Source organism: Oratosquilla oratoria, chromosome 38 (assembly GCF_046742065.1).
Source record: "Oratosquilla oratoria isolate Oo_2021 chromosome 38, ASM4674206v1, whole genome shotgun sequence".
Classification (NCBI taxonomy): Eukaryota; Metazoa; Arthropoda; class Malacostraca; order Stomatopoda; family Squillidae; genus Oratosquilla; species Oratosquilla oratoria.
The window spans coordinates 26,814,528-26,830,295 of record NC_134814.1 but is presented as its reverse complement, the minus strand read 5'-3'; the positions used below and the strand labels follow the sequence as shown (position 1 = coordinate 26,830,295).

The 15,768-nt window shown below is 39.3% G+C and overlaps 1 protein-coding gene across 6 annotated transcripts in view; it reads left to right on the top strand.

The window, feature by feature from the left end:
• Positions 1-9,493, top strand: part of LOC143020032 (serine/threonine-protein phosphatase 2A activator-like) — a 205,428-nt gene extending 195,935 nt beyond the window's left edge. For all 6 annotated transcript variants that reach the window (XM_076176167.1, XM_076176165.1, XM_076176163.1 and 3 more), the window contains one exon: positions 9,134-9,493. In XM_076176167.1, coding sequence (XP_076032282.1) covers positions 9,134-9,430 — 297 coding nt within the window. In that variant the 3' untranslated portion in view covers positions 9,431-9,493. The remainder of the gene's footprint in view (positions 1-9,133) is intronic.
• The last annotated feature ends 6,275 nt before the right edge of the window (positions 9,494-15,768 follow it).

The following is a 15,768-nucleotide window of genomic DNA, read 5'->3' as shown; positions in this document are numbered from 1 at the left end:
AAAAAGGGAAAGGCATAAAAACACTCCCATCCATTTCATCCCTAAATACACTCCACACCCCTCCCACCCTCCCTCTCATCTGAGCACCTCCTGGATGACGGGTCATCCCTGCACCCTGCCCACCGCCCTGGGTCAGAAGCAGTGTCGCAAGACACAGTACATCCACAGCAAGGCCGCTTCATTTAATCGGTTCCCCCCCCTCTCCGTCCCCCTTTGCATAAGGCGAGGACGGGGAGAAATCCCTTCGGGCTGCATCAAAATTTACTCACACATACTACCCCACCCCCCACCCCCCTGCCCATTCCTCCTCATGCAGTCACAACATCATCCATATACAACCATTCTCCACTCACCTCTGTCTTCCGTCCTCTCCCTTCCTTCCTCAACAGACATTCCCCTCTTCCCCAAAGCCCCCTTCACCCCATCCATCCACCTCATCCTAGGACGTCCCCTCATGTTCACTCCCTCCACATCTGCCTTCCATACCTCTTTTACTAGTCTTTCTTCACTCATTCTTTCCATGTGTCCAAACCATCCCAATACTCTTTCATCAACCCTATCTCCCAAATCCTTTTTCACCCCTGTTCTCCTCCTCACCTCCTCATTTCTCACTCTATCCAGCCTAGTAACCCCCATCCAGCCTAGTAACCCCCCACCCACCCCAACACTTTTACTTATTGGTGTTTTATATTCAATCTTTTCCACTATTCTAGGTTCAGATGTAATTATTAGGTCTAGTCTCAATGATTCTTCTTCATTTCTATACCTAGTGTTCTCCTGTATCCACTGTGTCATTGTATGGTCAGTAATCATCTCAAGTAGAGCGTTTCCCCATGAGCCGTCTCCACCCTTTACTGTCATCTCTTCCCAGCAGATTTCTTTGCAATTAAAGTTGCCCATCATAACTATTCTTCCTCCATCTTCCATTATCTTATTTAATGTTATCTTTGTGTCCTCTAACATACTTTTATGTTCACTCTCTTCCCACGAGGCTGTTTTCGGAGGCACATAATTGATCACAAACTTTCTGCTCTTCTTATCTCTGTCTTCCACTTTGATCATAATCATCTCTACTGTATTCTTTCCATATGTGACACACCTCACGTTTATATCCTTCTTAGTCAGGAACATAACTCCACCCCCTTGCTTTGTCTCTCTGTTTCTAATCCAATAATTATATGCATCATGTCCTACACTGTTGGGTGGTAGTGGACCTTTTAATTTCATTTCTACAATTCCCATTATGTCTGGTTCTTTTTCCTTCAAATAATCATTCAGCTCATTCGATCCTGTTATTAATCCATCTATATTTGTGTAAGACACTCTTAGTTTTCTGCCACTTCCATTGTGTTCTCTGTTTCCCTTTTGTTTTTCTCTAGTATGTCGAATTTCCTTACTTTCATATTCACTACTCTCCAATAGAATCTCTCTTTTTCTGACTCTGTTCTGTTCTCATTTTTTTTCCTTAGCTTCAAGTCTTTTCTTTTTTTCCTCCTCTCTTTCCTCTTTATTCATTTTCCTTTTTATCCATACCTTTTTATATTGTTCACTTGTTGCTAGTTTCCCTGTTTTGGATAAGATATTCTCTGCCGTCATTTGTGACCTGAATTTAATCTTAATTGGTCTGGTCTTATCTGTACTATACTTTCTGAGACTAAACTTCTCTTCGATTTGTTTCATTATTTCTGGTTCATCTTCCTGAACTAATTGTAGTAAACTGCTTACTTTTTCATTTTCCTCTTTGATTCTTGTGGTTCTGTCTGGGTTAGGTTTCTCTTCCATTCCTAATATAATTATACATTTCTTTTTATCTGCTAAGTCTCTTACTATATTCTCCTTCTGTCTCATCACTTTAATAACTGAGTCTTCAGTTTGTTCTTTCATTTGTTGTTTGATTATGTCAGTAAATGCAACTTTACTGTTTTCTTGGATTTTTTTCCAACCCTCTTTGTTGTCCTTACTATTCCTCTTTAATTCTTCATTCTTCTCTTTTACTTCTTTTAACTGTCTTTTTAGTTCTTCTATTTCCTTAGTTAAGTTTTTGTTTGCCTTCTCTAGTGCTTCCAATCTTTCAACCCTTTCCGCCATTTTTGACATTCTACCGAACCTACTCTCCCAGTGTTCGGTCATTTGTTGCCAGTTGGGGGAGGTTGGTATCTGCCCCCCCCCCCTCATTGAATCCATGGAAATTATTATCCTCACCTTCTATTGTGCTACTCATATCTATGTTTCTAATCTTTACATTTTTGTTAGACCTTTTGTCATCACTAAATTGGTCCGGCCCTCTTTTGTTTACATGGCGTCTGCCTGCCTGGACCAAGTCCTCTCCTTCCTCATTTCCTTCCATTTCCCTCAGTTATCCCTCCCCTTCTCCTTTTTCCTCACTTTCCCACTACACCACAAGCAATTCCCCCCCTGTAAATACAATAGGTACTTCCTTTGCGTTGAGATCCATGAGAATTTCACTTTTTCTTCAGGACGTCAATCTCCGCCATCCATCCAACGGACGTGTGTGTGTGTGTATACAGGTATAGTATATACATACAGTACCTGCATACGTATACAGTATATACAGGTAGTTCTCGATATATGCGAATTCGCGTATATGCAATTCAAGAATTTGCACCACTTTTCGATATGTGCGGGGATATATTCGAAGATATGCGATTTGACCTAAAAAAAAAAAAAATAGTCGTGGCCGATTATTTTTTTCAAAATACCTATTATATATTTGAAGTTGGTGCGCATAAAGCCGTGTGGTAACACTGGCTGCATCAGCTAGGTAGAGCTGGCATCACTGCGGCATTATCACAACAACAACACCAGCAGCTGTACAGACGGCATCGTCTTAGGCATCCTTCCTGTTTCATAGGCCAAACCATTGTCTTTCTGCAGGTAATTAAGCTTTTTTGATACACAAATTAATTATTTTTTTCACAAACAAATTAATTTTTGATACTTATTACTGCCCCAATTAATTTCGTCAATTTTCACTCTCTGCAAGAATTATCGTTTATTCTCCGCACTGGATAAACTCTAAGCAGTAAGCCTGCCTGTGTATCTCCAGAGCACATCAACAGTCAGTTTAAGCGTAGCAAGCAGTCTGAAATGTGAATTGTAAACAGACTGATTTTTCAAACAGCTGAAGAAAATACGCTTGGCGAAATAAGCGTCTTTTCCCGAGGTTAATACTTACATGCTAAAATGTATGTAAACATATATGAGATGCAGTATGTAAGCCCTTTGCCAAAATAAAATATGTAAAAAAAAAAATAATAATAAATAAATAAATAAATAAAAAAAAAAAAATCCGAGTTGAGAACGTATCCCCCTTTTTCCCATAGGTTCAATAGTTTGATATATGCGAATTCGTTATATGCGGGGGGTCCGCGGAACGGAACCCCCGCATATAACGAGAACTACCTGTACTGAAATACAGTACAGTATTAAAACATTAAAAAAAAAAAATAGAAAAAATTATAAAAATGAAACTAAAAAGCATTGATAAATAGTAAACAACTTGTATTTAATAGTATTCAATAGAAAAAGTTACTTAAAAACGCAACAGATTGATATCATGTATCCTAGAGTAGAACCCCCGTGTCGGCCATTTTGAATAGGATCCGACTTACGACTGGTTGGTCGGAACCTATCTAGGTCGTAACTGGGATAGTGGCTGTACTTTTGTTTACGTGTTTGTCTGGTGTCATGTCACTTGAAATGATCACTCCTAGATCTCTTTCTGAATTTACTTTAGTAACTTCTTTTCTTCCAATTTTGTATTTACTGGATATTCCAATATTGCTTTTTCCAAATTCCATTATACTACATTTTTTAGTGTTGAAATTCACTTTGTTCTTTTTACTCCAATTCCAGACTTCGTCCAGATCTCCCTGAAAAGATTTATAGTCTTCTTTTGTACTCTCTTCAATAGTTTTGCATCATCTGCAAAGAAGTTTATATAGCATTTAATTCCTTCATTCATGTCATATAAATATCAAACATTATCAGAGCCAACACAGAGCCTTGGGGTACTCCACTTATCATGTCTACCCATTTTGAGTTCTTTTCTCTAAGTATCACTCTCATTTTTCTTGCTTTCAAGAAGTCTTCCATCCATTCCAATGATTTTCCTTGTATTCCACCTATTAGTTCAATTTTTCTTAGTAGTTTTTTGTGTGGTACTTTGTCGAAAGCCATGTCCAGGAAGGCACAATCTTGTATTATGTCTAGCAATCTTGAGTAAAAGCATAATAAGTTTGCAGTACATGATCTTCCACTTCTAAATCCAAATTGGTTAGGGTTTAATATTTTGTTCTTTTCCAAGTGTTTAATCCATTTGTTTTTAATAACTTGCATATTTTTGCAATTGTGCTTGTGTTTCAGAGGGATTAGCTTGTTAAGTGTAGTTGGGAAGGCTTATGGGAGGATCTTGATTGAGAGGATTAGGAGAGGAACAGAGGGAGTAATTGGTGAGGAACAGTGTGGATTTAGGACATGTAGAGGTTGTGTAGATCAGATTTTTGTGGTAAGACAGATATGTGAGAAAGCTATAGGAAAGGGGAAGGATGTCTTTTTGGCTTTTATGGATCTGGAAAAGGCTTATGATAGGGTAGACAGAAAGGCACTGTGGGAGGTTTTGCGGATTTACAGGATAGGAGGAAAGCCTCTAGGAGCTGTCAAGATTTTTGAGGGTAGTAGAACTTGTGTCAGGATTAGAAATGGAGAGAGTGAGTGGTTCAAGATAAAGGTGGGACTTCATGAAGGATGCATTATGTCGCCCTGGCTGTTCAAATTATATAAGGATGAGGTAGTGTGAGAGGTAAATGCAAGGGTAGTGGGTCAGGGATTGGAGATGGTTAAAGAAAATGGAGAAAAGTAGGAGGTGAGCCAGCTGTTGATTGCGGACGACACTGCGCTTGTAGTTGGATTGGAGGAGGGATTGAGGAAGTTGGTGACAGAGTTTGGGAGAGTGTGTGATAGAAGAAAGCTGAAGATAAATGTGGGTAAAAGTAAGGTGATGAGATGTACAAGGGGTGAAAGTGGCAGTAGACTGGAAGTGAGCATTAAGGGAGAGCGACTGGAGGAAGTGGATAGTTTTAGATACTTGGGTGCAAATGTGGCAAGAAAAGGTGGAATGAAGGAAGAGATAGAATGTAGATTGAGAGAAGCGAGTAAATGCCTTGGTGGATTAAAAAGTGTAATGAGGAATAGACATTTGGGAATGGATGCTAAGAGGAGACTGTATGAAGGAGTGATTGTGCCAACAGCACTGTATGGGGCAGAAACATGGAACATAAGAGAGGAAGAGAGAAGGAGTTTGAATGTGTTTGAGATGAGGTGTCTGAGAAGTATGATAGGGGTTACTAGGCTAGATAGAGTGAGAAATGAGGAGGTGAGGAGGAGAAAGGAGGTGGAAAGGGAGTTGGGAGATAGGGTTGATGAAAGAGTATTAGGATGGTTTGGACACATGGAAAGAATGAGTGAAGAAAGACTAGTAAAAGAGGTATGTGGAGGGAGTGAACATGAGGGGATGTCCTAGGATGAGGTGGATGGATGGGGTGAAGAGGGCTTTGGGGAAGAGGGGAATGTCTGTTGAGGAAGGATGGGAGAGGACAGAAGACAGGGGTAAATGGGGAGTGGTTGTACATGGATGATGTTGGGATGCATGAGGTGGAATGGGCGGTGAGGTAGAATATGTGAGCAAAATTTGACGCAGCCCGAAGGGATTTCTCCCCGTCCTCTCCTTTTATGCATGGGGGGGTCACTGATTTAATGAAGCGGCCTTGCTGTGGATGTGCTATGTCTTGCGACACTGTTTCTGACCCATGGCAGTGGACAAGGTGTAGGGATGACCCGTCATCCAGGAGGTGCAAAGATAAGAGGGAGGGTAGAGGGGTGTGGAGTGTATTCAGGGATGGAATGGGTGGGAATGATTTTATGCTTTTTCCTTTTTGGCTACCTCCCTTGTAAGGGGGAAAAAGCCTTGGTATATGTATGTTTACATATCTGTAGAACAGTTTAGGTTGATCTTTGCATTTTGTTATATCTTTTTCATAGTTTCTTTTTTTCTTCTTCGTATGTTTACATATTCATTTCTCAGTTTAATGTATGTTTGCCATTATCTCTTCTTTTTTTTTTTTTTTTTTTTTTTTCTCCAAGTTTTGTCTCTTCTATCTTTAGCATAGCTACACTTTTTATTATACCAGCACTTTATGTACTCCCTTTTCTGTTTCTGCTTAGGCACATATTTGTCTGTTCTCTCTTTATATATTTCTTTGAAAATGTTCCATTTCTCTTCCATCTTTGTTTCAGCATTTGCAAATTTTTCCCAACGGGCATCTTGAATTTTTTTTCTAAGTTTTACAAAACCAGTTTTGTTGTACATCAATCTTCCTTCTCTATGTTTCTCGGTCCTTCTTACCATATTTTGTTCCTTAAGTTCGATCTCTATTAGTATGTGGCCACTTCCCAATTGGTGTTTTATAATTTATTTCTTCCACTATTTCTGGTTCAGAGGTGAATATCAAATCTTGTCTCGATGGTTCTTCATTTTGTCTAAGTCTAGTATTTTCTTTAACCCATTGTGTCAATGTGTAATCTATGGTCATATCCAGTAAGACATTTCCCCAGAGTTCGTCTCCACCTCCCATTGTCAATTCTTCCCAATTTATTTCCTTTGCGATAAAGTCACCCGTAATTACTATATTTTCTCCATATTTCAGTATTTACCTAGTTCTATTTTACAGGACAGGAGCTATGCTCATTGTGACCCGTTTTCATATCTCTCCACATCCAATTTATTCTTGAACTCATGTTTAGTTTGTTCCAGACATCAATCACTATGTGTGGGAAACTGTTCTTTTTCAGGTCTCTTCTGTAACTGTCCTTCTTTAGCTTTTTATCGTGTCCTCTTGTTTCTCTCTTGTCCCATTTCAATAGGTCATCTCCATCAAGAACTTCCATCCCTTTCATAATTCTGAAGATGGTCAACAGGTGTCTCGGTTAATTCGTCCTGTGTGTCTTCTAGTAATTTTGAGTGTTCGCTGTCAGTCCAGGTCTTTGTTTTTGGTGGCACATAAACAACTATAAACCTTCTACTTTTCATACTGCTGTTTTCAAATTTAACTGTGATTAATTCCACATTATCTTTTCCTTATGTTGCCTTTGTTACATTTAAGTCCTTTCTAGTCAATATCATGACTCCCCCCTGTTTGTCTCTCCTATTTTTCAACCAAATGTTGTATAATCCTTGTCCCACCATATTTGATTGTATAGGACCTTTCAGTTTTGTCTCTGCAATTCCCATTATGTCAGGTTTCTCTGTTAATAGTTATTCAATTAATTTAATCCTGATAGCATACCATCCATATCTGTATATGCCACTTTTTTTAAGTTTCCATTTTTTTTATGTACCATTTTCTCAGTCTCAAATCTAGCACTCTCCAAAAAAAACTTGTTTTTTTCCGTCTCTGTTCTTTTGTCATTTTTTTCCTTAGCCTCACTTCTCAGTTCCCTATCTTTCTCTAATTCCTCAGCATTCATTTCCTTTTTTATCCATACATTTTTGTATTTTTCACTGTTTGCTAGTTTTGCCACTTTTGATAGTACTTCTGCTATCATTTGTGTTCTTAGTTTGATTTTCATTGGTCTGTGATTTTTTTCTTTTGAGTATGTACCCATCCTGTGTACATCATCGATTTCTGTATCTAGACTTTGTCCTTCTTCTTGGACCACTTTTAGAATCTCCTTTGCAATTTCTTTCTCTTCCTTTTCCCTTTGGTATTTGTGTACATTGTGTTTTTCATCTATACCATTAACCACAATGCATTTCTTTTTGTCTACTGGGTCTCTCACCCAATTTTCCTTCTCTTTGATCACCTTGATCACTGTTTCCTTTGCATTCTCTTCTACCTGCTGCTGTACTATTTCTGTAAATGATAGTTTTTGACTTTTGTGTTCCTTTTCTCCACTGGTTTTTTTATTTCGTTTAGGTCAGTCTCTATGATTGATTCTTCCATTTTTTCCGTTACTGCTTTCAATTTTTTTTTTTTTTTTTTTTTTTTTTTCAAGGGTGATATAGCCCAAGCTCAAACAATACATGAGTTCAAAATCTAAATATGATAATTGGAAATCAAAGATATAGTTTAAGTTGGAACCCTACATGAATTTGAGTCAAGGTATGTAAGAATATTAGAGAATAGGAGACAGAACCCAACAACCGTTGCTCCTTTCCTGTATACTATAATTAGGTAAATATATGAGAAAATACAGAGACAAGAAGAAATTCTTTTGGGCCATGTTATGTTCTCAGTCATTCACAATTGCTCTCCACTGTCTCCTGTCTCCTGACCTCTCACTTCCCTTCTTGACAGAAATTCCTTTTGCATTCATTTCCCCTTTCACCCCATCCATTTATTTTATTCTTGGTCCCTCAATTTAATTCCATCCACCTCTGCCTTCCATACTTTTTTTTTTTTTTTTTTTTTTTTTCCAATCATTCCACTATGCCCAAACCATCATAGTATTCTTTGATTGACCCTCTCTGCAAGCTCTCTTTCCACCCCCCACTGTCTGCCTCACTTCCATATTTCTTACTTAGTCCATCCTTGTAACCCTCACTCTTCTTAAACACTTATCTCAAACGTGTTTAGGCTTTTCATTTCTGCCTCCTTTAAATTTCAAGCCTGCGCCATACAGTGTTGTGGAAACAATTGCTCCCACATACATTACATCCCAGGATAGTACCTATTTCTCATGAAACTACATTCCTCAAAGACATTTACTTGCTTCCTTTGTTCTATAATGCACCTCCATTCCCTATTACATGTAACCCTAAGTACTTGAATTTGATTATTTTTCCCATGCTTGTTGTTTTTCTCCTATGTTTCTGGAGTGAAATAATTAAGTTTCTCTGAATATTCCTTCACCATTCAATCTGAAACTTCAACTGCCCCCACATCTTCCTATGAGTTCATTTGACTCAAAATCCTTCTTATTCTAAATTCTCTAAGGTTATAGGGATGAAAGAAAATGGGTAACTTGGTAGAGAAAAATCTGAATGTGCAGTTGTTGGCATTTATCTCAAGTCATCTCATTCCCAGTGTAATAAATTCTTTATTTTCTTTCCCAGGTCCTGCACAAATTTCCTGTGATTCAGCATGTGCTTTTTGGAAGTCTTCTTTCTATAAAAACTGCTACAGAGATTCAATTTCACCCACCATGTCCAGACCTACCTGGGATGAGGTCAGTAGGAGGAGGCATTCCATACAGTAATAAAGCCCCTGGTGGTACTATGCCTTTGGTTGATAAAATGCCACCAGTGAATAGAATGCCTCCTGTGGATACAGTGCCTCCAATTGGAAGAATGCCTCCCATGGATACAATGCCTTTAGCAGGGAGAATGCCACCCCCAAATGCAAGCCCTTGAAGTTACAGATAATATTATAACTGTAAGCATTCTAGCAACATAAATGCATTGTAAATGTGTAAATTTTCTGTTATATGCAGAAATGTCTTTGATTTTTACCTCTGTATCCATCATGTGCTGTGCATTACGGTATTGGAATTGATCAATTTCTCTTATTGAATTAATTTATGTTGTAAAGGAAATAGAGTATAGGGATATTTTTTAATCGGTATGTACTGATTTTTTTTATTTTTTTTTTTTTTATTATCATTATCAATATGATTATTATTATTAGTATTACTAGTATACTCATGCTATAAAAAATGACAGCAACTTCGCTCATGGCTGATTTGTTTCCATATATTTATTTGCTTTTGTAATTGCAGGAAATTATTGCTATCTCCTCAGAAAATTCCTGGAACTCCCCAGACCTTTACAGAATTTCCGTAAACCCCCTGGAACTTCCTTGAACCTCCCAGACACCCTAGCCTGTTCTAAAAACAACTTTTTCATATTTTTATACATTACTGTACTTTTTCCCATGCTTTTTGCAGGGCCAATTTTGAGGCGTTTCTAAGCATATTTTATGGTATAATGTTTTATTTATCCAAATAGAGAAACAAATTAGGTACCAAATGAATGAGCAGGATCTGCTCTACATATATCAGCCATTAGAATTGATGAATTTTTCCCAAGACTTTTAATAGATACTAAATTATTGAAAATCTTAATTATTCACTAATCTGGAGACATGGTTTTTGCATGGAGCAAGATAGAGCAACAAAATAGTTATAAAATTAAAGCATTTTTAATGGCTTTTTGAACATGTACAATCTGATTAACATTGTACAAAAAATGATATATTATTTATAATATTTACAAAAAATAACAACAGTCCATACATTTGATATATATCAAAAAAGTGGAAAGTGTAATTTCGCAACAAGTCAAATCATCAACTGAAACTATCAAAATAATTATGATTATTTGTATCAAAATGATGTTACACAGTTATTTGTCAAGTGTTTGCTTCTTGAAGCTTTTGAAACACCATCTGTCGTAGTCCCTCTGCTTGGGATCTGTGGTGATGACATTTGCAAAATCACTCGTCATCTTAACTCCACGCTCAGCGATGTCATTCACTATAAAGTTTCTCACATATTCCAAGGCCTTCTTATAGTCCTCCTTCTCTGGCCATAATTCAACCCAATCCAGGAGTCAGGTCCAATGCTGAGGATGTCTAACAGAAGGTGGAATTCTGAACCAATGAGATCTAGTGTGGTCTTGGCTGTCACCTTCTGAAACACAGGTTTTCCCTTTCTGAAGCTGTCTGGCTTCTGAGTGGCATACAGCTGAGCAGCAATATCCTGTTGCTCCTTGTCACTCAGCCTGCTGCTGAAGAGCACTAATGGCATGGCCTTCTGTGTCAAGTACCACATGTGATTTTCCATCTTCTGAAGAACTGCTTCAGCAGCCACTAGGTCTGATTTCTTGTACCTCAACATGTCCTGGATAAGCTGAAGATCATTCACAGGAGCATCCACAGCATATGTTGACATCATCCACATTGGTGTGTAGAACAGCACCATGAAGATGTTGAGTCATTCCAGCTTTGCAACAGTCTCTTCATCATAGTCAAGCTGGTCACAAAACATCAGCATCTTCATGGAATACAAGTTCCTGGCCATCCATCTGGCCTGGTGAACTGCCCCTGGTCGACTTCAGTGAATCCTACAGGGAGGTGTGCCTCCAAGAACAATCACTGTGAGCTCAGCCATTTCCTTTGTAGTCAGCTCTTGGTGCCTTCTCAGATGTGAGGATGTCATGAAGTATTTCCTCACAATCCCTCTTCTTTTCCCTGAACCATTTGCTTCTGATCATCAGGGTTTTAGGGATGTCCATTGTCAGTTTCCCCCCACATATCCTTGAAGTGTCTGAACCAGGGATTCTCTTAGACTCTTCACCTTGCCAAACAGCTTTTCCCAGACTGCTCCAACTAACACTTATAACATGTGGTGTCTGCATGCCAGGTAAAACACCTTAGTGTTCAGCTTTCCCTCAAGCAGTTTGGCAGCTCCCTTGTGTACTCCACTGTCACTGGATGTTGTGTCAAAAACAAGATGAGTTATGACGTTTGTAAGCCCCATGTCTCCAACAGGTCCATTGATGCCTCAGCTTGAGCTATGCCTGTTGAGTTATTGATGACAGGTACTCCCAGTAACTTCCCTTCAGGATAGGCTGGTGGTCCAGACATGAGCACAGCTAAAGTCTCTAAGGTGGTCCTAGGTTCACTACCCAGGACATCTCTGGGCATCTTCCCATCCCAGTGTAGAGCAGCAAGCTGGGGAGGGTCCTCACTAAACTCCACCCATGTAGCTCTAGCTGGACAGTATTCTGTTACATGTTGATCAAGAAAGAATCAACTTGTTCAAATCAGCCCCACCAGCTTTCAAGGTGGCAGAAACTAGGGCAGTAACTTGATTTTCAGACAAGTCAAGATGATCAGCTATATTGCAGATGGCATCACATTCCATGACTCTCCTGGGGAATGTCAAAGTCACGGTGTCATCATGGTAAGAACATCCAGGACGAGGCTGTTGGTAATCCATATCCTCTGTGTTAGCATCACTGTCACTGGACTCACCCCAGGTAATGTCATCCATGTGAGTAAGCACCTCTTGTTCTGCTGGAGCTGCAAAATAATACAGTGTGGTAAGCATGTAAAACTGCAAAATAATACAATGTGGTAACCATGTAATACTTCCAACTTGTTGTGATTTTCAAAAGTATGATTAGTAAAAGTATGAAAGTATGATTACTTTGTTCTTGCCTCTGCAGTTGTCTCTCAGTCCAGTCTACTTGTTGCTGGGATCTTGTCTCAAAGATCTTGTCATGACCCAACATGTAACCTTTCCTCTCAGTCCTCTGGTCCTGGTAGAACCTGATGTCCTCAGCTTTCTTCTCCCCGGATAACAGTCTGTTGCTCTCTATATCCTGAACAGCATCTGGAGCTCTTATATTGAATTGGCTGTCCAATTCCAAGACAAATGCACTCCTCTTTCCTCCAGGGTTACTTGCTCTTCCTTTGGTCTTAATCAGTGCTTTGTGTATGTAATGGGGTTTCATGCAGTTCTGTCTGGTCATCGTCTTGATCCTAGCCATCTGACAGAATGGGATGATAGCTTCAACCGTTTCATAGGTGAGGTCTTAAACCATGGGTTTCCCTATATTTTCTGGTCAACTTTATAAAGGAAGTACTGGAATGCATGTCTGTTGGTGGGAAGCTGGGAACCACTGATGCAAACTGAAATCTGACCAGGAAGGTTTCATTAAGAGATGTGGTGGATGGCCAACTTGATGCTTGCAGATGGAGGTTCTGAGGCATCAAATGTGCATCCTTGTAGCTACTTGCTTAATGTCATTGTGAAGTATCTTGTGGATAGTTTTCTGGATTTGGATCGAGTTTCTGTGCTGGCTTTGGATTTGTACTGTTCAGTGTTGCCCATCATCATTAATAGATGTCTGTAAATATGAACTTAACCCCTTCCATACGGTGCCGCATACGTAGGCAGCATGAGGAGTAAGTGGATACGCGAGGCTGCCATATCGGCGTCTTGATTATATTTATTGTAGTTGCCCCTGCGTAATGACATACTCTCTAAACTGTCTTCATCACATTTTCTATGGTTATCAAAATTCACGGGTGAAAGAGAGAACGATCGATGTAAGCGGTGACTATATTTTATGATGCGAGTATTATTATGACACATCGTATGTCTGGCAGCTAATACTGCCCGCGAGATTTTGGCCCGTACTGAAGAGGTTAAATGTTGAAAGTATGTATGAGTTTTGGTCTAAATTCACTTAAAATTCAAACATCCATAAAAAAAAAACAATGTCTCCAGGATAGCATAAAAGTCAGGATTTTAAACAATTTCATATCTTAAAAGATATGAGGTATATAAAAGATATACGGGATAGGAGAAAAGCTTCTAGGAGCTGTCGAGAGTTTTACAAGAGTAGTAGAGCATGTATCAGGATTAGAAATGGAGAAAGTGAGTGGTTCGAGGTAAAGGTGGGACTTCGTCAGGGATATGTTATATCACCCTGGCTGTTCAACTTATACATGGATGGGGTGGTGCGAGAAGTAAATGCAAGGGTGGTGGGTCAGGGACTGGAGATGTTTAAAGAAAATGGAGAAAAGTGGGAGGTGAGCCAGCTGTTGTTTGTGGATGACACTGCACTTGCAGCAGGATCAGAAGAGGGATTGAGGAAGTTGGTGACAGAGTTTGGGAGAGTGTGTGATAGAAGAAAGCTGAAGATAAATGTGGGTAAAAGTAAGGTGATGAGATGTACAAAGGGTGAAAGTGGCAGTAGACTGGAAGTGAGCTTTAAGGGAGAGTGACTGGAGGAAGTGGATAGTTTTAGATACTTGGGTGCGAATGTGGCAGGAAAGGGTGGGGTGGAGGTGTAGGTAGAATGTAGATTGAGAGAAGCGAGTAAATGCCTTGGTGGATTAAAAGTGTAATGAGGAATAGACATTTGGGAATGGATGCTAAGAGGAGATTGTATGAAGGAGTGATTGTGCCAACAGCACTGTATGGAGCAGAAACATGGAACATAAGAGAAGAAGAGAGAAGGAGTTTGAATGTGTTTGAGATGAGGTGTCTGAGAAGTATGATAGGAGTTACTAGGCTAGATAGAGTGATAAATGAGGAGGTGAGGAGGAGAACAGGGGTGGTAAGGGAGTTGGGAGATGGGTTGATGAAAGAGTATTAGAATGGTTTGGACACATGGAAAGAATGAGTGAAGAAAGACTAGTAAAAGAAGTATGGAAGGCAGATGTGGGGGGAGTGAACATGAGTGGACGACCTAGGATGAGATGGATGGATGGGGTGAAGGGGGCTTTGGGGAAGAGGGGAATGTCTGTTGAGGAAGGACGGGAGAGGACAGAAGACAGGGGTGAATGGAGAATGGTTGTATATGGATGATGCTGTGATGCATGAAGTGGAATGGGGGGTGAGGTAGTATGTGTAAGAAAAATTTGACACAGCCCGAAGGGATTTCTCCCCGTCTTCTCCTTTCCTGCATGAGGGGACGGAGAGGAGGGGGTCACCAATTTAATGAAGCAGCTTTGCTGTGGATGTGCTGTGTCTTGCGACACTGCCTCAGACCCAGGGCAGTGGACAAGATGCAGGGATGACCCGTCATCCAGGAGGTGCCAAGATGGGATGGAGAGTAGAGGGTGGAGGGGAGTGGAGTGTATTTAGGGATGGAATGGTTTTTATGCCTTTTTCTTTTTGGCTACCTTCCTTGTAAGGGGGAAAAAGCCTTTGGCATATGTATGTATGTATATCTTAAAATTGACAGGGAAAATTCATCAATTCTAATGGATGCTATGATATAGAGTACATTCTGTTCTTTTATTTGGTACCTAATTTGTTGCTCTATCTTGAATAAAAAAAATTATACCACAAAATATGCTTAGTGTGGTAATTGTTATTGGAAATCTTTTAGTGCCTTCCTTCATTCAGGAAACTTTCCCTCAAAGTGTCATTTACTTCTTTCGAATCAGGAGCATTTCCTGAAGCTTCGAACCGCGCCTATCGTAACTTTAAATAAGATACAATTTAACTCTCCTCCTTCTTATTTGCTTGTTAAATCTATATAATAAATTTTGGTTTGATAAATCGGGGATTGAACATTTGAGAATTTACTTAAAAGTTAATATTAACCCATGGCCTTTTGAGCTTTTTTCGAGCTCGTAAAAGTCCCACCGAATACAGTGCACTAATGTCGAGTCAGACTACCCAGAGCTCTGGTTCCAGACAGACCTCAAATTTAGAAACGGCTTAGCAAGGGACCTACGTTTTCAGAGTTCAAGGCAAAGCTTAGTCTTCAAACTTCAAATTCCACAGTTTGAGAACCCAACCTGATAGAAACAGTGACCGATAAGTTCTCGAATATTAATCTTTGTATTTGTTGAACCTTAATTTTCATAGGTTTAATCTTCTCAAACATTGGTTGGATTAATCTTCTCAAACAATGTATGAATTAACTTACTTGTTAATTATTTTTTTGTGTCGATTTTGACTTTAAGTAACTTAATTCCCCCTTTGTTGTAAACTACAATCACTTTAATATTTAAAGTTATGATATGTGGTTACGTTACGAAAGCCGGCTTCCTGATATTCTCTCATTTTGCGAGTCTATTCAGTCTTTGGTCATTTCCTCAATTGAGGACCTTGTTTTCCCTTTGAAGGAAAGTTGAACCGGCACTAAGGGGGCGCAAATTATTCCCATTCTTTTTTACGAGGTTTAATGAATCGTTCTATAGAACTATAGTGGCCTCTATTCTT